The sequence below is a fragment of the Salvelinus namaycush genome, chromosome 23, assembly GCF_016432855.1.
Source record: "Salvelinus namaycush isolate Seneca chromosome 23, SaNama_1.0, whole genome shotgun sequence".
Taxonomy (NCBI): Eukaryota; Metazoa; Chordata; class Actinopteri; order Salmoniformes; family Salmonidae; genus Salvelinus; species Salvelinus namaycush.
This window is the reverse complement of record NC_052329.1, coordinates 20,907,506-20,929,578: the sequence shown is the minus strand read 5'-3', so window position 1 is coordinate 20,929,578 and position 22,073 is coordinate 20,907,506. Positions and strand designations below refer to the sequence as shown.

General features: G+C 41.7%; 1 protein-coding gene across 1 annotated transcript in view; it reads left to right on the top strand.

Moving 5' to 3' along the window:
• The window catches only part of LOC120018753 (cell adhesion molecule 1-like), a 152,697-nt gene extending 133,907 nt beyond the window's left edge, over window positions 1–18,790 (top strand). Inside the window, exons 9-10 of the mRNA XM_038961958.1 lie at window positions 18,364–18,492; window positions 18,667–18,790. Coding sequence (XP_038817886.1) covers window positions 18,364–18,492; window positions 18,667–18,785 — 248 coding nt within the window. The 3' untranslated portion in view covers window positions 18,786–18,790. The remainder of the gene's footprint in view (window positions 1–18,363; window positions 18,493–18,666) is intronic.
• Window positions 18,791–22,073: the final 3,283 nt, after the last annotated feature.

The window sequence follows — 22,073 nt, the reverse complement described above, 5'->3', positions numbered from 1 at the left end:
GGCTCTCTGCTATCTTATCAGCATCGCCATGCAGCCGTATATCAACCTGCGCACGCTCTCATCACATTCACATTATAATGCCCTTTACATCTCCCCATCAAATCACAATCACATCCATCTTTGTAGGCCTGGAAACATTGACCGTTTTATATATATTTATTTACTCATTTACTGCCTTTTTAAAAAACACACTGATATGGCTGACTTGCTTAAACATATGTGGTTTCTTCTGAATTGAGATGTACAAACTATGGCATAATGCAACGATGAGCGGATAAGAGGCTAAACGTAATTTGGATTAAGACATTAATGAGCGAGCTAAGACGGACGTAGTCAATATAACTATTTGTTCAGCACTTTTGAATTGTACAGCGACAGAATTCAGAACATGGGCCGTTCTTACAGTATTCTCCCTGTTCACCAAGTCAGAACCGTAGGATAAATATAGGGGGCATATAAGCAGACAATGAAAGCTCTTACACAATTCGATGTTAACATTTCTATAAAACCGGCTATTTGTGCACCACAAAGTCAAAGCAGTAGGCTAAGTTATGAGGGGGAAAGGGACCAAATGATTCGGGTGAGGCACATGAAATACTAACAGCTTACTACACAACATACACTTAGTATTACTTTCTTTTTTGCAGTATACATACTGTATCTCCCTGGCATATTACATAATTGATGCAGTAGCATACAAGACATTTTTGGACTCAACGTTGTGCTGTGCCCACTTGAACAAGAAGGTGGCGTGGCGGTCCTTCTTTTGGGCAAATTTGGTCATGAAACTTTGTCATCAAAGTCTGGCATTCTCTGGATTTATGGTGCTTTCAAGACAACTGGGAACTCGGAAAAAAATTATGTTGAATCATGACGCCAGTGATCTTCAGGTCGGAGCTCTAGAAAGAGGCCAGAGTTCCCGACTTGGAATTCCGTATTTTCCCAGTTGGAGCTCATTTTTTTCAGTGTTCCCAGTTGTCTTGAACTCAGACAGATTTCCCAGTTCCAGTTCCCGATTTCCCAGTTCCAAGTTTCCAGGTGTTTGAATGCAGCAGATGTCATGCTGGATTGACAGCATGGCCAATGTATTCAATCTTTTCTCGCCCATGGTGTTGCGTGTGAATGTTTATCCTTTTAAGCTTCAGGGATGCAAACTGCTGAGGGCCCAAAAAGGTGACACTTTTTTTTGCACTGAAACATGCAAAAAATCCCTGCTATGGGGAAATACAGATTTTAACTAATTAAACAACAAAGAATATGATCTACATGATCAATCTCTGTGTGTAAAATAAAAAGTGGTTCATGTGAACCTAACTCACTGCTAAAAAATGTAAGGAAGCAATCCAATGTTATTTGTTGCCTGTGTTGAGAAAAAACAATACACTGATATTGCAGTTACCATGACAGCCTTTATAATAGAACGCTTGTGACCACACACATCTAAATATTGCACTTGGGAAAAAACATCTTAAAGTAGAAATAGAATGAAACAACTATGCATTCTATTTTTGCTCTATTATAGTGGCCACTGTAGTACTGTAGACATCGATCAAGTGTGTGCAAAAATAACGTTCACTGACTAAATAATCCCTCCTCACTCACACACAAGTGTTACTGTCAAATTCAACACAACAAAAGCAATATTTTGGGCCTAAACTGCACATTATTACATTGTACACTTTCTGCCTGTGAACATCTGTTCTACAATGTGCCAGCAGAGCATGATACCCTTTGTTGGCATAACTGATCTCTTTCAGGCAGAGAGTACACCTGGCATACCCCTTTTTATCCACTGTATTGAACAAGAGAGAAAGTGTGTGGTGTTCCTTTCACCTCTATGGTGGCATCCAGCTTAAGCCAGGCCCATCTCCAGCTACACTTGATCCCTGAATCCACATGTTTAACAAGCAACGCCTCATTTTCACCTAATTCTCTCATTCTGAAAATTAACCACATACTGTAGAGGGAAGACATTAGTTCACAGATAGTGGTTAGTTCGTTAACTAGTTAACATTTCACACAGATTGCCAGGGTCCAGTAAGCAACTAACGCGTTATAACTTGAGGAACGGCAAGGAGTCGTATACCAGTTAATACTATAGAGAATTGGTTAGGTTACTAATGTTAGCTCATCTGATGTTGTCGTTAGCTGTCTGACTTTGTGTAATGTCCAATGGCCGATGAGCACCGATATGTTTTATCTATAATTTCTCTTCATATGACAAGGATTCAAAAGGATTTGCCAGTAGATTGTCGATGTGATTCATGATGACTGCTTGTCTAGCTTCCTAGCTAAGATGTTGAAAGTATGATCAGTCCAATCAAAGCTACGGTAGATATAACGTGATTTGACGTCATTTTATCTGTGGCCAATGACCTTGAGCCTTCATGGACGGGTACTTCTAATGTAAATATATGGCAGCACCCAAGGGGCTTGAATTGTTTTGCCCTCCCTGTAAAGTTTGCGGTGACTTAGTGTTCCCATGAGTGAAAGCAAAAAAGAGACCATGTTTGTATGCGGCTTTATTAACTCAATACATTTTTTTTTTTTATGTTTGCAAACTGATATGTGACACATATTAATGCCAAAATATAATGCAAAACATGCAACAAAAATAAAATAATAATAATAACTGCCCCACCTGGCCTGAATGATGGGTCGCCACTGCTTATGGTATGGATGGAGGTCAGTTTATTTACAGTGTCAGCTGGCCCACCTTTGTACATACTTTTTAGTGCTGGATCTTCTACAGTACTGTATGTAGCTCAGTTCCTATTCTTTTCACTTTTATGGGAGAAGTGTGCTGCTATTGGTAAGATTTTTTGGTGTATAATATGGTTGTTCAAATAAACCCAAAACCAAAACAAAAATCTGTCTCTCCTGCATTGTAGATAGTTCAGGTTTGTTCATATACGGACACATGGAGACCATGTACTAGGATCGCCAAATTAATTCATCAGTGAGAGAAAGTCCATTTAGAAGATAATACATTTCTGATAAACTGGCAGTGAGAGAAATAGAATGGGACTTCTGGGATGGGTTGGGGCTTTTAAAATATCTATTGAAGCCTAATGTTGGCCAAAAGTACTTGGCAGCATCGGGAGGTGACATTTAGAGATAACTAAATATGGTATTTATATTGCAGAGTAACTGCAGGATTGACAACTGCCATTCATTATTTGATATTTTTTTGGACTGTTGTTTGCCAGCTAAACCCAGACCTCATAATAGATTTCTATCAATATTTGCAAGCATAGTTCCCTCAAACGTTTGGATGAAAATCTACGCTATGGAAGTACTCCATAGGTCCTGCTTTCATTATCTACTAACACACAGGGAAGGGGCAAATGCACTTGCATAGCTGACAATGTACTTCCAGAGCTAACATGAAGTCATCCCAATTCATTCAAAGCCAGCCCATCAAGATGTACCATACGTACAGTACATGTCCCATGGCATGTCACACCGCAGGCTCCTACAGTGGAGGTGGTGGTGGTGGTGGGTGGTGGTACAGTATGGGCTGTTTGATTTCCACTCAGGCACTAGAGAAGTAATCAGGTCCCTTTCATGCTGGTGCTGGAAAGCTCCGGAGGCCATTTTGTGTGTCTGAGTAGAGGGAGTAGAGAGTCTGAGTGTCTCATCAACTGCACAATCAGGTCTACAAGGTGAGTGAGTGGTCTGTGATATGAAGGAGGTCTAGCCCCTATTTCTAAGTTTTTTATTTTTTATTGTCCATTTGGAATATTTCACACCACAGAAGAGGGGTGAACTTTTCTGTACAGGATCTTCTGTATCAATGACATGCTACTATACTGTGTCCCAGTATTTGTACTTTTATACAGATGTAGGATCTTAATTTGATCACCCTGTTGCAGGAGAACTTTCATGCAATGCAGGACATTTTCATCCTGTAGTGTATTTCAAAGTTTAAAAAGGCTTCGGAAGTTTGGAATTGTTTAATTTTTTCATTAATTATAATCTATATATTAATTCACATGTCCTGTTGCTGCAGGATTATTTTCCTGCTGTAGCAAACTGGCGCAAATGATCCTACATGTGTATGTCTGAAGTTTTATATTTGTCCTTGGATTAGGACAAAACTCTGAGGAGACTGTTGAATGATATTATATGGTCTCTACAGAGAATCACAGATGATACTGTAGTTATAGTATTGGGGTTCAACTCCCATGGGTGTCAGCCAACTTACAGTGAGAATGCAATTCGTAAAAACAGGTGGTTGTTAAAATGGTGTGTTGTGTTTTTCATTGTATACCAATTATTCTTCACTTACAGCTTACTGTATGCGGCAGCGGAGACATTTTCATAACTCCTCAGTCATTTCCGAGAGACAGGACTTAAACGGGGGTTTGACATGATTTCTGCAGTGCATGCTGGTAGGATGTAATAGAGCTTTCTTGCTGTTCACTACTCTTCTAAATACCATGTCACAGGGGCCTTGTTAACCTGGCCTGCAAAGCGTCACATTGCATTACTCTAAGCTGCAGAACCGCACCTTCTGTTGGCATTTTCCTCTGTTCAAGTATAAAACGTACATTCGCAACAGAGGGTAACATGAGTGTCATGACCAGAATATCCTTGTAAGCCTGAGGCCCATAGAGATTGAAATACAATGTCATGTACCATAGATTTACATTGTACTTAGATAACTCTTCATTGGACTTCACAGGGATTCCTGTTAGGAACAAATCGAGGACTACATAAGCTAGTTCGTCCCAGCCCTGAGCACCACACAGTGCGCTCCTGTGATGTGTGTGAATGGTGTTATCCAAATGAATGTGTAAACATACAGCTCTCAAGCTGCCATTTTCCATTGATCCACACAAGCAGCCATCCCTCCATGTGGCCTCTCCACTTCCCTTTATGAAGCTAAGGGAAACATTCTGTGGGGTTCCATTCTGAACAAGTTGTTTATGCACCGTTTCCTCTTTGTGTGGCTCCCAGTTCATGTAGAATGTAGCTTTCATTTCCACAGTGTAATGCTTTCATGCCCTGCTAGATTTTTCTCTCCTTGATAAGTGTTTTCTTTTTTTCTTTGCATTTCCTTGGTGTAGCCTAGCAACAGGCTATAGAGCCAGCGGTTCAAGGCCTAAATATGATTTTGTGTTGAGGAGGAGCAAATGCCATGGTAAAGCATGAAACCACAAAGTCGTTTGTACATCTCTGGTGTAGAGCTGGCCAGCCCTCCACGTTTTGTAGCTACTGCTCTATCTCAGAGGAAGGAAGGAAGGAAGGAAGGAAGGAAGGAAGGAAGGAAGGAAGGAAGGAAGGAAGGAAGGAAGGAAGGAAGGAAGGAAGGAAGGAAGGAAGGAAGGAAGGAAGGAAGGAAGGAAGGAAGGAAGGAAGGAAGGAAGGAAGGAAGGAAGGAAGGAAGGAAGATGGTGCTTGGAGAGTTCACATTATCAAGCTTTTCAGTGTTCCTATATAAAATATGTAGGACTAAGGGACTTTAAGTCCCTGCAGAGTTCAGGGGAGAGATGAGCCACAATCTATGAATGCATTGTGTCATGGGTGTGATAAAGCCTAACCTCTTTTCAGTGCTATACTGTCAACTATATGTACACCAAAATTTACTTAACCGAAGGTTATTGTGAAGTGCATTAAAAGCAACTGTTTTAACCTTTTTAAAGTAAAGAGATTGAGAGTGCAGGGGTTACCCAATCGTCTTTTTCCTGAAGGTCTTCCACCTCACACATGTATGGGGAATTTATTTAAAAATATTTTTTACTATTATAAAATGGCACACAAACAAGTACAGTGCCCATCCTAATTCATAAGTGCTGCCTCTCTGATTGGTTTGCTAACCTAATGCAATGCTCCAGGCACCATGGCTTTTATGGAGGAGCTGGTGTGAATAGTTTTCAGCCAGCATTATTAAACAGAGTGGTTTCTGGTATTGTGCTGGCAGGCTGGATCCTATTGGTGAGGGGGTAGTAGTCATTCTGATTCTACATCTCAAGGGGTATAAAGGCAGTCTGCTGAGGTAAAGCCCTCACTCGTCAAACATTCAGAGATGATCCCAGGGAGGGACATCATATCCTGGGTAATCTCCTGCTAACCCCCTCCTTACCTCGCCTTGGCTGGAGAGAGTAGAGAAGCATCTGGACAGAAACACTTCTCACCATTCACAATGATCTCTATTGAAAACTCAAAACACTTGACAGGGCTCCTGTACTGTACATTGTGCCGGTGTGCATGTTGAATAAATTAACTGTAAGAAGTAAATGTTGAGTATCCTGTTCAGTTAAATGAGATCTTCAGAACCCTGTGGTTTAACAACTGATCCAGATGTACAGGCTCAATGACTGGAGGAGCACTAACTCCTCCACATGCAGGGTATCCACAGTTCCCCGTTCAGCTGCAGGCTCTATATTGTCTAAATGTATAGTATGTATACAGCGTCAAAGATAGGCCACTAGTCATGCTGCCTGCTACCACACAGATCTCCGTCAAGCCTGTGTTTGTATGCTGCAAGGATGCTAGCCCACCACAGCGTATCCACTATCATCCAGCTAAATTGATCCTACTCCAGGGAAGGACCTTTCATCAACAATGAATGAGTCAATCTGAGTTTAGCTGGCACTAAGAATAAGGAATGAATGGAACACTTGACCTTGACTTTTCTCTCCTCTGCTTTGTTTTGTGAGGCAATTTCATTGTTATTGACTATAGCTGAAATGTATTGGAGTGAAACTAGAGAAAGTATGCTGTCTTACTGTAAGTGGACGCTGATACTTTCACAGTTGTTTTTGTGTGTTCTCATATGTTTCATCACTGTCTTATGGAGTATGGCTTCTTCATCTTCCAAAAGTACGTGGGCGGGCCTTCAAACTGTGCATGTAATCTTCAGTGCAAACATTAGCAAATGTTCTACAAAGTGTTGAACTGTCTTTACTGTCATAACAATGCGTAACAATATTATAAACAGTAATACATGTTAGTGGTTAACAGAATGGTTAACAGTATCTTACTGTATGAGCTAAGTCCTATCTGTTAGAAAATATAGCCATGTTAAGTGTTACCAACCACACCAAGGCGAGGCTACATGGTGTCACTAAATAGTGTTGAAGCCTGAATATGTCACTGAGTTAATGGGCTACAGTGGAAGTGAGAAGTCTTCCACGTTCTGACGTTGAAACGCTACAGTGCCTAACTTCGGCACACCTCATTGTGCTGCTGAAGCACTGCCAAAGATAGCTCTGCAGACAGACAGACAGACAAGCAGACAGACAAGCAGACAGACAGGCAGGCAGACCAGAGTGTGACTTTATTATGCTGATTCTCCTGGTGCTGAGACAGAAGCAAGAAGACATGTGAATGATTCAGCTGTTCACGGCTTTGACTGAGTGAATCCTTTGGATACATACACCCACATGGTTTAGCACCTTTGAAATCAGATGGCACCTTATGATTATGTACGCATTTAGGGCTGGAGTAAAGTCATACTAGTGTATTATGAAATATACTGTATATGAAAGAGAGGTGAATGGTAGAGGCAATATGTCAGTTTCCACTGCATAGGGATTAACAATAAATGAACTGTCTGAGTCAATAGTGTTAGAGCCAGGCTTGAATCAGAATGCACATCAAGCCTGGCTCTAACACTACTGATTCAGACAGTTAGTGTGCGTTAATTCATTGTTTATCAAACATTTGGTCATTTGTCAAACATTTAATGCAAACACTTAACACTTGTATATCATTAGCCTTTGAGGCTTAACATTAAATGCTTATTTGATTTGCAAATGATGTTGACTCAGATTAGCAGATTGGTTCCCTTTGTAATGGGTGTCCTTTGCTTTCTTGATTTAGCAACAAAAAATAAATCCATTTATGTGAGGAGAAAATTAGCCACTAGCTCCAATTTAGTCTGTACAATAGTCCACTCTAATTGGTCCCCAGGGGTGTTTAGGTTGTATTGTGCAAGGATGAGGATGTTCAAAGAGTGTCATACTAAATGAAGATGGTTTTCTCATATGGCCTGATTTTAACTTGAAATATGGATATTTAACTTTACAACTTTTTCTCAGATCTTGAGCAGCTAATGTTAGAAGATCATATTTGGGAATATTTGAGGTAAAAAAGGAAAACAGGCACAGATGGATTCAATATTCCTCAAAACCCATTTTGAACCCTTTCAACATTCTTAGGTTGACATGCACCGCAGGAGAATGTCTAACCAGAAGTGGTGTGTTAGTTTGTTTACCTGCTGACACTCCAAAGGGTAACAATATACGGCATTGGAAGTTCAGAGAACTCAGTTCCTCTAATATTCTTTCTGAGGAGGTTAGAGTCTTGGTTACGTTGTCCACCGGAACATGTGGTACAGCTGCTACTGTGAGAGCAGGGTAGAGCACTGGAATATATTTTCCATTAGCTTGTCAATCACTTTCCTTAGCCATGACCTTCCCCAGAAAAACACTTTAAAGGAACACGGTAGAAGCAGGCAGCATTCAGTATCCTTTTGTGTGTAGTTGAGAAGCTTGTTTTGTCAAATCAAAGTTTCCCAAACTACATTTTTGCTAACATCCCATGGTCCAGAGTTCACAGTCAACTCTCCATTCAGAGATGTTATGTGTTGCCATCAGTCCTTCAACTGTATTTTCACACCTCCATAAAATGTCATGGTTGAGTCTGCGAATCTTCACTGCTTTGTTCAGAATTGATAAAGCAAGTTTGTCTCTGAATCTCTAGCAGGCTGTTTGATTAAATAATTAAGACACACAAATTACTCAAGAGGGAGTCAGAGATCAAGATAGCCTAACCAGAAGAAAATAACTTTCTCCCGCTGCTGCTGGTCTTCACAGAATTACGCTCCTGAAGTTGTCGGTAATAGGCTACACCAGCAGTCGGGAACCTTTTTAAGTATTTGTATCTCAAAATCATTACATGTGGTAAATCTACATTCTATCTAAATGAAAATTATACAAATCTAAAAGTAACTTTTATTGCCATTGCCAACTATGTAAAAATAGCGTACATAAAGCCAATACAATAAAAACATTGCAGCCTGCAGGTAGAAAATATCCTGATAAAAATAAATATCCTATGAATCACATTGGCTACGCTCAGAAAGTCGTGCTAGCAAACTTGAAGCATTGTATAAAATATTCTGGGCCCGACCTCCCGAGGGGCACAGCGTTCTAAGGCACTGCATCGCAGTGTTGCGGCGTCAATACAGCCTGGGTTTCGAAATTGGGGAGAAAATGTAAAAATATAAACAATTAAATATTCCGCGCCAATGAGCTCGGGACAGACACAGCTGTAGGCTATTAGTGCAAGGGATTAGAAGTAATCAGGTATTTTATGACGTTTCCACTGGATCAGAGCTTTACATTTTTCACCTTCTTGCCAAGTGGTTATCGAAAGGGAGAGAGCTGGAAATATTCTTCAAATACTTTGAGGTACTTTTGTCATTCTCAATTGATTATAAAAACAGACTTCATTTACGTGCTGTTTGAGGTGAAGAAAACAAAAGACGCTGAATAAATTGACAAAACTCGAAATGGAAAGAAATAAACAAAAACTTTTTTTCCAAAAGTATAGCATAGGTTGTGCATTCTGCAAAACACATGTCCACTCCAACAATGAGGACGTTAAATGACTGTAATAATAATATATTCAATGCATTAACAGAAATTACCGTAACCTAACAAATATTGCAGATTAGTAATGATGGGAATTAACGGTAAATGTAGGTTACTACTGGTGATATACAGTACCAGTCAAAAGTTTGGACACACCTACTCATTCAAGGGTTTTTCATTATTTTTACTATTTCTACATTGTAGAATAACAACTATGAAATAACACATATGGAATCATGTAGTAACCAAAAAAAGTGTTAAACAAATCAAAATATATTTATATTTTTGATTCTTCAAAGGAGCCACCCTTTGCCTTGAAGACAGCTTTGCACACTCTTGGTATTCTCTCAACCACTTCACCTGGAATGCTTTTCCAAAAGTATTGAAGGAGTTCTCACATATGCTGAGTAATTGTAGGCTGATTTTCCTTCACTCTGCAGTCATCAACTCATCCCAAACCATCTCAATTGGGTTGAGGTTGGGTTATTGTGGAGGCCAGGTCATCTGATGCAGCACTCCATCACTCTCCTTCTTGGTCAAATAGCCCTTACACAGCCTGGAGGTGTGTTTTGGGTAATTGTCCTGTTGAAAAACAAATGATAGTCCCACTAAGCGCAAACCAGATGGGATGGAGTATCGCTGCAGAATGCTGTGGTAGCCTCGCTTGTTAAGTGTGCCTTGAATTCTAAATAAATCATAGACAGTGTCACCAGCAAAGCACCATTACACCTCCTTCTCCATGCTTAATGGTGGGAACGTCGCATGCGGAGATCATCTGTTCACCTACTCTGCTTCTCACAAAGACATGGCGGTTGGAACCAAAAATCTTTAAAAAAATAATTTTAAGAATCTCAGATTTCCACCAGTCTAATGTCCATTGCTCTTGTTCCTTGGCCCAAGCATGTCTCTTCTTATTATTGGTGTCCTTTGGTAGTGGTTTCTTTGCAGCAATTCCACCATGGCCTGATTCACAGTCTCCTCTGAACAGTTGATGTTGAGATGTGTCTGTTACTTGAACTCTTTGAAGAATTTATTTGCGCTGCAATCTGAGGTGCAGTTAACTCTAATGAACTTATCCTCCACAGCAGAGGTAACTCTGGGTCTTCCTTTCCTGTGGCGGTCCTCATGAGAGGATGTTTCATCATAGCGCTTGATGGTGTTTGTCACTGCACTCAAAGAAATGTTCAAGGTTCTTGAAATGATGGACTGTCGTTTCTGTTTGCTTTTTTGAGCTGTTCTTGCCATAATATGGACTTGGTCTTTTACCAAATAGGGCTATCTTCTGTATACCACCCCTACCATGTCACAACACAACTGACTGGCTCAATTAAGAAGGAAAGAAATTCCACAAATGTGCTTTTAACAAGGCCCACCTGTTAATTGAAATGCATTCCAGGTGACTACCTTATGAAGCTGGTTGAGAGAATGCCAAGAGTGGCAAAGCTGTAATCAAGGCAAAGGGTGGCTACTTTGAAGAATCTCAAATATAAAATCTATTTTGATTTGTTTAACACGTTTTTGGTTACTACATGATTCCATATGTGTTATTTCATAGTTTTAATGTCTTCACTATTATTCTACAATGTAGAACATAGTAAAAGTAAAGAAAAACCCTGGAATGAGTAGGTGTGTCCAAACTTTTGACTGGTACTGTATGTAATGGGGAATTGATAGACACAGCAAACAATGCACACAATGAAGTTATGAAACAATGAATATCCACGAAATGGCAGGAGAGAGCGCATTCTGGAGAGAGCCGTACTTGTGCATCTGAGCCACAATCCCCATATTCTTGGACCGTGGAATCCTCGCGGCCTCCTCAATGGATTAGTCCACTCAGACAGGCACAGATCAGACAGTTGTCTCGTGTGCCATGAAAAAAAAAAATCTATTTGCAACTGCTCGACTAAAAAAATGGGATGTTTTCAATACAGACCCCTTTTGTCATACAGTATTCCATATAAGGCACCCAGACGTTCTGAATGTTTCACAGTATATACCCTCAATCTTGTAATAAATTAAATCTAATGATGCATAACTTGACATTTCTGCCATCCATTGTGACATTCTGGGAGGATAACCAACCTTCCAATTAATGGCAATGCTTTTCTTAGCCGCTATAAATGCTAGGTTACACAGTTTCTTCTGATAAGTCTCCAGTATCAACATTTCCAAGCAATCAGAAACAGGGAGAAGCCTGAATTCAGCCAGCCTTGACAAGATCATAACATATGCAAATATGTCTCCTTTTGTGTTTTACACCTCCAGCAGAGGACTTTCATTTCTGAGTGCATGATATTCATTTTCACTGGCATGTTCTATGGATGGTCTTAACTTGCAGTAATTTATGTCTGAGATTATATGAACATGACTGCACATTCAAACATATCTGTATGCTTTCATCTTCATCAATAGTGTTTCCCAGGTCTTCTTCACATTTTTGTCTGTCATGTTTTGTGTCATTGGGAAAAGCCTCTATCAACCCTTGATACCGTCGGGAATTCAACTTTAGAGGTTTGTCAGACTTTCTTAAAATAGTTAAAATCTTTGAAGCTTCTGGCTTGTCCATTGTTTGCTGCAAAGAGAATGCAGTGTTGTATCTGCAAAGTTCACCTCAGAGCCGTCACAGACTTGTCTTCGCTGGTTGCCTGACCCTGCTGAAACCCCTGTCACCATCTGATCCTGCTCAAATGAGGCATGACAAAGAATGACCTTTGTGTAGATATATACATGATATTATCCAATAATAGAATCAATGGTTCAATAATTGAAATGACCATTATTCCCAGATTCCAAACTGTAAGCTACCAATCAACTCAAGATGGAACTTTGTATCCATTCACTGATTACCATTCACAGTTAATTTACTTCTGTTGAAACGGGACAAAAAGGCAACAAAACATTTCCATACACACACCAGCTGTTAAATGCTGCTACCTGACAGATAGCTAGAGGCTAGAGCTGAACAGGCTGTGGTAGCTACTAGCTAGCTAGCTAGTTCATTCTCTTCAGACATAACTTCAGTCGAGAGGGGATGAAACATTAGCTAACGTTCCATGTCAGTTACACTACTAGCTCAGCACTGAGAATAAATACTTTTATTTTATATAACAGCTGTTACCTTGTTAGCTACATCAGTCAAATAAAGAGTAGCCCCCGTCCCCAGTGAAAGTTGCACCCCTGTTCCAAACAACACATAAAGGATTGACCTCACAGCCCTAAATTATGCCTGCACTCTATGAACTGACCTCAACAAAACACTTTCAAATCTAAGGCTCAATTCAATTCAGTCCAGCCTGCCTTTGCCATATTTATCATGTACAGTGGATTATAATCATTTAACATTTTTGTAGGGGTTGATAAATCAAGTCTGAAATTTAAAAGTGGAAATTACAAGCTTGGCACACCTGTATTTGGGGAGTTTCTCTCATTCCTCTCTGCTGATCCTCTCAAGCTCTGTCAGGTTGGATGGGGAGCGTTGCTGCACAGCTATTTTCAGGTCTCTCCAGAGATGTTTGATCGGGTTCAAGTGGCAGGAACACTCAAGGACATTCAGACTTGTCCCGAAGTCACTGCTGCATTGTCTTGGCTGTGTGCTTAGAGTCGTTGTCCTGTTGGAAGGTGAACCTTTGCTCCATTCTGAGGTCCTGAGCGTTCTGGATCAGGTTTCCTTTAAGGATCTCTCAGTACTTTGCTCCGTTAATCTTTGCCTCGTTCCTGACTAGTCTCCCAGTCCCTGCCGCTGAAAAACATCCCCACAGCATGATGCTGCCACCACCATGCTTCAAAGTAGGGATGGGGCTAGGTTTCCTCCAGATGTGACCTTTGGCATTCAGGACAAAGAGTTCAATCTTGGTTTCATCAGAACAGAGAATCTTGTTTCTCATGGTCTGAGAGTCTTTAGGTGCCTTTTGGCAAACTCCAAGCGGGCTGTCATATGCCTTTTACTGGGGAGTGGCTTCCATCTCTACTATAAAGGCCTGATTGGTGGAGTGCTGCAGAGATGGTTGTCCTTCTGGAAGGTTCTCCCATCTCCATAGAGGAACTCTAGAGCTCTGTCAAAGTGACCATCGGGTTCTTGGTCACCTCCCTGACCAAGGCCCTTCTCCTCCGATTGCTCAGTTTGGCCAGGCGGCCAGCTCTAGGAAGAGTCTTGGTGGTTCCAAACTTCTTCCATTTAAGAATGATGGAGGCCACTGTGTTCTTGGGGATCTTCAATGCTGCAGAAATGTTTTGGTACTCTTCCCCAGATCTGTGCCTTGACACGTTCCTGTCTTGGAGCTCTACGACTTCATGGCTTGGTTTTTGCTCTGACATGCACTGTCAACTGTCAGACCTTATATAGACAGGTGTGTGCCTTTCCAAATCATGTCCAATCAATTGAATTTACCGCAGGTTGTAGAAACTTCTCAAGGACTCAAGTTGTAGAAACATCTCAAGGATGATCAATGGAAACAGGATGCACCTTAGCTCAATTTCGAGTCTAATAGCAACGGTTCTGAATACTTACCTAAATAAGGTATATCTGTTTTTTATTTCTCCATAAATTTGCAAAAATGTCAAATAACCTGATTTCGCTTTGTTATTATGGGGTATTGTGTGTAGATTACTGAGAATTTTTATTGATTTAATCCATTTTAGAATAAGGCTGTAACCTAACAAAATGTGGAAATAATCAAGGGATCTGAATACTTTCCGAATGCACTGTATTTCTATTGAGGGTGAGATTGAATTTCCCCCCTTGCCTAATATGTCATGAGCTTTTTCCATCAATTCACAAGAGTCAGCATTGCAATTAAATGTGTGTAATTACATCTGTAAATCCACAGTGCGCATACAAACCGCCTGCCTGTTTTCGCAAGAGTGTGTTCCAGTATCACTAATGAAATCAATATTCAATGTAATCAGCCAAGGGACAGAGATACACACAACTGATCCCCAGTTACTGTCAGTCATTCAGTCACCAAGTCAGTCATTCAGTCAATAAGTCAGGTAGTCAGTCACTAAGTCAGTCTGTCAGTCACCAAGTCAGTCATTCAGTCAATAAATCAGGTAGTCAGTCACTAAGTCAGTCAATAAGTCAATAAGTCAGGCAGTCAGTCAGTCACTAAGCCAGTCAGCCAGTCAGTCACTAAGCCAGTCAGCCAGTCAGTCACGAAGTCAGTCAGTCAGTCAGTCACTAAGCCAGTCAGCTAGTCAGTTAGTCAGTCAGTCAGTCAATCAGTCGCTAAGTCAGCAAGTCAGTCAGTGCGAGGCTGCTAGGTTATTCCACCAGTGACCTGGCTATGTGTAATTAGTCATTCCAGAACAGACACAGAGAGAGAGGGAACCATAAAGCATTTGTCCCCTCCACTCCAGCAGAGCACATGTCAGTGCTGTGCCGACCGACGTGGGCATCGGCCACAAATCCTCTTTATTCCCCCATAAATTCACCTGGCTGTGCACATCCTGTCAGAACCGAGGTGTGGGCATGTAACAGCTCCCTCAGCCACATCCTGTTAGGATCGAAGTGTGGGCATGTCATAGCTCCCCCGGCCACATCCTGTCAGGACCGAGGTGTGGACTGTCATAGCTCGACCGGCAACATCCTGTCAGGACCAAGGTGTGGGCATGTCATAGCTCCCCCGGCCACATCCTGTCAGGACCGAGGTGTGGACTGTCATAGCTCGACCGGCAACATCCTGTCAGGACCAAGGTGTGAGCATGTCACAGCTCCCCGGCCACATCATGTCAGGACCGAGGTGTGGACTGTCATAGCTCGACCGGCAACATCCTGTCAGGACCAAGGTGTGAGCATGTCACAGCTCCCCGGCCACATCATGTCAGGACCGAGGTGTGGGCATGTCATAGCTCCCCAGCCACATCCTGTCAGGACCGAGGTGTGGGCATGTCACAGCTCCCCCAACCACATCCTGTCAGGACCGAGGTGTGGGCATGTCATAGCTCCCCAGCCACATCCTGTCAGGACCGAGGTGTGGGCATGTCACAGCTCCCCCAACCACATCCTGTCAGGACCAAGGTGTGGGCATGTCACAGCTTCCCAGCCACATCCTGTCAGGACCAAGGTGTGGGCATGTCACAGCTTCCCAGCCACATTCTGTCAGGACCAAGGTGTGGGCAAGTCATAGCTCCCCGGCCACATCCTGTCAGGACCGAGGTGTGGACATGTCACAGCTTCCCAGCCACATCCTGTCAGGACCGAGGTGTGGGCATGTCATAGCTTCCCGGCCACATCCTGTCAGGACCGAGGTGTGGGCATGTCATAGCTCCCCCAGCCACATCCTGTCAGGACCGAGGTGTGGGCATGTCATAGCTCCCCCAGCCACATCCTGTCAGGACCAAGGTGTGGGCATGTCATAGCTCCCCAGCCACATCCTGTCAGGACCAAGGTGTGGGCATGTCATAGCTCCCCAGCCACATCCTGTCAGGACCAAGGTGTGGGCATGTCATAGCTCCCCAGCCACATCCTGTCAGGACCAAGGTGTGGGCATGTCATAGCTCCCCAGCCACATCCTGTCAGGACCGAGGTGTGGGCATGTCATAGCTTCCCAGCCAATAGCAGGACTATGTGGGAGGCAAAGGCCGAATGTTAGAGCAAATCCATATTATAAACATAATCAAAATTCAATTTAGTTTACGTGCAAGGCTATAAAGGGCCGCTAATGTGGTTCTGAACTAATAGGCAGAACCATTGAATGACTCCAGACAGGGCAACAGTGTGGGATGGTTCCGTTACAGATCTGTCATTCATCTAGCCATTGGACATTAGAGATGGGTTATCGATTTTACAGTCCCCCAGTTGATATTTTGTGATACCTTTTAGGTACGTTCAATGCTTTAGACAGGCCCACTTCTTTGTGTGAAAATAAACCAGCTCCATTTCCCCCTCTGTGTGCTGTGGCAGGCTGGTTGTGCTCCCAGACGTTTGTCTGGTTCAGGTGTCAAATGGAAGGGGGGGGGGTGAGCCGGGGCAGGGCGGGGCGAGGGAGGGAGGGGACATGACAAGGCTCCTCGGCTCAGTCCATTTAGCGTGTTGATGTTCATTAGCATGGAGCATGGGCCCTTCCCTCTCCTCAGGGAGCATGCTGTGCTGTGCTGTGCTACCAGATGTCCCTGATACTGGAAACAAACAGCTATGCTCTGCTCAGCTCAGCTCATCCTGCCTGAGATACAACCAACAGCAGCAGCAGATGAGACTCTAGTCTGTGTCTACAGTATGTGAGCTCTGCCTCTGCTTGGTGGAGGTAAGTCCATTTTGAAGAGGAAATGCCAATGAAGCGTGTCTTTACTGTCTATTCAAGTTAAGGATGTCAGACATTTTATGCTTTTATCATTCGCATTCAGAAAGAAAGTCCTTTCTCCTAATCATAATCTTTATTCAAAACCATCCAATTTCAGTTCATGATTGGAGGGGACTGATGGGAAATGGAGTCTCTCCTTCAGGTAGTAAAGTAACACCCCTTCTCTCACCTCTCCTCTTCACTCCTCCATCAGTCTCAACTGACACAGATCCCCACACTTAATCTGTAGACCTCAAGTGCCGAAAATTCAGAAAGTTTGGAGATTTAATGCCTTGCCGTTTTCTTTTGTAGCTAGAAGATGTATAAATCTCACTAAACAGTAAACAGTGGACTAAACAGTGGACAACGATCCACTGTGGGTTCCTGGGGGGGAAATGTATTTCTGCGAGAGGGGACAGCACACCGGGCCAGATTTATTACGTGCTTGTGTCTACTCTCTATGATTGAGGTCTATAACTTCCTGATATTACCGCTTAAATCAGAGTATATTTTACCGTTCCCTGGAATGTTTCTGTTTAAATTGTGGGGTATGTCAAGTATATCATTTTTATGTAACAGTCTCTGAACATTTTACACAACCACTTTTTGGAGAGGAGAAGCTCTAGCTTCCCAGAATAAGGAGGTATTTGGAATTATGATACAGTGTCATAGAGTTCGCCAGATTTCATTCTATTTTAAAGCAGAGAGAACAAATGCATTGACATGGTACATATCCTGTTGTGAATGTCCATTGCCACACACAGACAATGACTAATCACTTATAAATTACATAGATAAAGATAGGCAAAAATTGAGGCCTCATTCACGGCAGTGCAGTATCAGTTTGAATGGCCATGGGGTCTGAAGTGGTCATTAAGTCACACATACATATACATTAGACTTGCATTTGGTAGTTTGAATAATATCATTCAGAAGTGCAATTCAACTGTATGCAGAAAAAGTAATGAAACCGCAATGAAGTGGGCTATTCTGTTCTACAGCCACAGTAGGAAGGGAAGAGAAGGTGTGACTGAGTGGGAGGAGGTTAATCATACATTTGAATGTTGATTTGAACTGAAAACACTCCACTGCTTCACGTTGTACAATGCATTGTTGTCCTTCATTGTTGAAAAAGACACCTTCAACAGAATAGCTCTAATGGAATTGTATTGAATACGACAGTAGTCACTCTGTATTGAGTCACAGCTACCTCCCTGAGTGGGTCACTCTTTGACCATGGACATCTATAGTAGGTTCTATGTAGAAGTTGACAAATGTAGTTTGTCTTCTGGCTGCAAATGTTACCCGATTTCTTAAAGTGTTTGTGACTTTGAGTACACTGTACATTACTATGCTACTGCCGGTCTCCTGCTCTGTGATTTAATCAGAAGGCAGTCACTGCTCTGATAGCTCGTATTGGCTCAAAGAAGGGGTCTGGGGATCATTGTTTTAAGAGGCTGTGATTGGCTTGTTTCCAGACTCCAGAGCTGGCGAGGGAGCGCCACAGAAGATAGACCACGCTGTCATCGGAGGCGTGGTTGCCGTGGTGATGTTCGCTATCCTCTGTGCACTCATCGTCCTGGGGCGCTACTTCGCCAGACACAAAGGTATAACGGCTCACCTGGGTCCCCTGGCTGTTACAATGCTTCCACTGGCTTGAGATGAACTGGTGTACACTATCATTGATAATTCATAGACCTAGAAGTGGACTAGCTGTAGGGATTCATTATCATCCATTTAAGTCCAACAGGGGTGTTCATAAATTTGTTTATTTGTTGCAGGCACCTACTTCACACATGAAGCCAAAGGGGCAGACGACGCAGCAGATGCAGACACGGCCATCATTAATGCAGAGGGGGGACACAACAACACGGAAGAGAAGAAGGAGTACTACATCTAATGTTGAGAGGCCAGGGGGGTGTTATGGTGGGGGGTCCTGTAGGAGCACTATATCTAACTCTGAATGGGCCGGAGGGGGTGGGGGAGAGGTGGAGGATGAAAGGTGCAGCTGAGGAGGAAAGAGAGGTGGGGAAAGGAGAAGAGAAAAGGAGAGTAATGATGAGAATTGAAGAGGAGAGGAAGATTGGAGTGGATGAGTAGTGGGAGGCTTCATTGCTTCGTCGTGGATTCTCCCATCCAACCTCTCCTGAACTGCTGGGTCCCATTCTGTATAGTTCAATTATTTTACAGACAATTTTGTGCCTTGTTCTATTTCTTTCGTAATTGTTGTCCTCCCCACCCCAAACCTGTTGACTCCACCAGTTCCTTTTTGCTGCAGTTATCTTTTAGAGGAGATGACACAGCACTTCTTCTCTTGTTGTCCTGCAGCTCCATCTTAGCTTGTGTACCAGGCTTTTAGAAGCACCCTCTCTCTCGCTCTCTGTGTCTCTCTCTATGCTGTGTACTGTAGAAGCAGCCAACAATACATTTTAGTAATTTCCAGCTGAAACCTATTGTAAACAACTCTTATCAATATCAAACTATACTGTCCCTCTTAACTCAATCATAAATATGACCTCTCCTGCTGTATCAGACATCCTGAAACATCACTTTTATTTTAATTCTGTGGTTAAAAGACTGAAGTTGCTGCCATGGTCATAAGACTTGTTGAGTTGTTGTCTTAACTGTTACGCTAAGAGGTTCAAATCCCTTAATGAGGTCACCTGGTGTGGGGTTAAGGTCACAATATGGTTTACTCTGGGTCATCATACTCATACCCTCAATGATCAGTAAATGACCAATGTAATAGTAATGCTTGTACATGTGTGTAAATACAGTGCATATATTACCCAGTATTTTCAACACAGGTTCAATTCTAGTTGAAATAATGCTCTTCTACAGATAAAACAAGTTCAATTGTGTTACTATATACTGAATTTAATATATTGAATGTATATTTAGAAACCTTACAAGGACCTTCAAACCCTATTTTATTGCTGTCTTAGGCCAGGGATCATCATCTAGATTCAGCCGCGGGCCAATTTCTTCTTGAGCGGATAGTTGGGAGGCCAGAACATAATAAAAATTGTAGACTGCAAATTGACCGCAAGAAGCACAAAAATATTAATAATAATATTTCACTAAAACATAATAATTTCTAACTTTGTTTACATATGGGGACATTGCTCTGCATAGGGGGCCGTCTTTTGGATGGGATGTTAAAACGGGTCTCCTGCCTCTGTGGTCATTCAAAATCCCATGGCATTTATTGTAAGAGTAGGGGTGTTCACCTCAGTGTCATGGTTAAATTCCCAACCTGGCCACATTCCATCATGACCACCTAATCATCCCCCGCATTGCTAATTGGGATCCAATTTTCTAAATTAAAATCACTTGAAGCTGATTTCCTGGAATTTTTTATAGTCAGTCTTATGTCCAACAATGAAACCCCCCCCCCCCACCAAAATATATATATTTGAATTATTTTTCATTTTATGCTCAGAAAACTAGGGGGGCCAAATAAAACCACCCGCGGGCCAAATTCGGGCCGCAGGCTGCCAGCTGGGGAACCAACCCTTCCTTTAACTAGTCTGTTGGCTCAGGTTGCTATTGAGAGGAATATACTGTATCTCAGTATGAATATACTGTATCTCAGTATGAATATACTGTATCTCAGTATGAAAAGGGAAGAAAATATGTTACTTATACTTTAGATTGAAGATGTTTTAATTGTAATGCCGTCTAATAAAAAAATCTTCTGTCTCTATTTTTCAAACATTAGCTAGTACACAATTCTGTATGTATTATTTTGACTGCCATTGTATAGTTTATGGATATTAGGATACACTTTTATATAATTGTTGCATTACTTCATGTTTTGTTTTCAAATTAGAAATGTAACAGAACACTAATGGTTATTGCTCAATGAGCATTCCTAATGGTGTCTGTGAATAATAAGTTATTGAAGATCCCCTAGAAGTTTTGAATGGGGAATGAGTAGCATGGTTTCCATTTCTGCCATGTTTCCGCTTTTGAAGTAAATGTACAGATTGCTGTGGAATCCCTGTAATGCATATTGAAGTTCCTGCTTTTATTTTTCCATGGTGCATTAGTCAATGGATTTATTGGATATATCGGTGTGATAGACAAAACAACTCCAAATACATGAATAAAAAAGGACAGCCACTGCCTTACTTTGCTTTTAAATATATCATAATGGTGACGGAAAAAAAAGAGTGAAGGACTAAATTCAGTGCCTTCCTTTATTTAAAGGGTATACAGTACGATGTCAACAGTGTCATACTATATCTTAGTATATGAATCTCTTGCTACCTTACACCAGTAGTGGTAGTCTCACTCTCTATTCACATGTAACTCATAAATCAGTCAGTACTAAGAACTGGAATAACAAGCCAGAGTTATTTTCAGGTTGGATAAATAATTGGAATCGTAACTGAATGATATGGCAGCTTCTATTGAAAAACAGCTCCCCATAACAAACAAGCTAAGTAGTATTAATGATTTTATTTACGGGTGATCTATTTCTGTCCGTTGAGAATTTACAAGGTAGCCGAAATAGTTTATTTAATTTATTTACTAAATACATTTTGGTTGTATTTATGTGGTTATTGTATTAGGTATGTACTGTAATTGTGGTCAAGGCTCACCACACTTTTAGGAAAGGTAAAACAAGCGAAACAGCCATGGAAATCTGATGTTTATTTAATTTGAATTGCTTGAGTGTGATGCAGAACATAACCGATACCAGTATAACAAATAGAAATTTGCAAATCAATATTAATCTCAAAGCTTATCGATTAGTTCTGAACTTGCTTTTGTTTTGTTAATCATCAATGTTTATTCTGGATACAATTGAAGTGATCGCTGTAGAGATTCATATGAAGTGTTGTTTTTGTTTTCAGTATACACTCAGTGGCCAGTTTATTGGGTACGCCACCCATTCACGAAAATGGTTTTGCTCCTACATAGAGCGAGTCACGTTGAGCATGGTATGTATTTCAGAAACGGACGGCCTCCTGGGCGTTTCACGCACGACAGTGTCTAGGGTTTACAGAGAATGGTGAAACAAACAAAAAACATTCAGTCAGCGGCAGTCCTGTCGACAAAAACACGTTGTTGATGAGAGGTCGAAGGAGAATGGCATGAATCGTGCACGCTAACAGGGGGGCTACAAACAGGCAAATAGCGGCGCAGTACAACAGTGGTAGGCCGTCTTTGTGAATAAGAA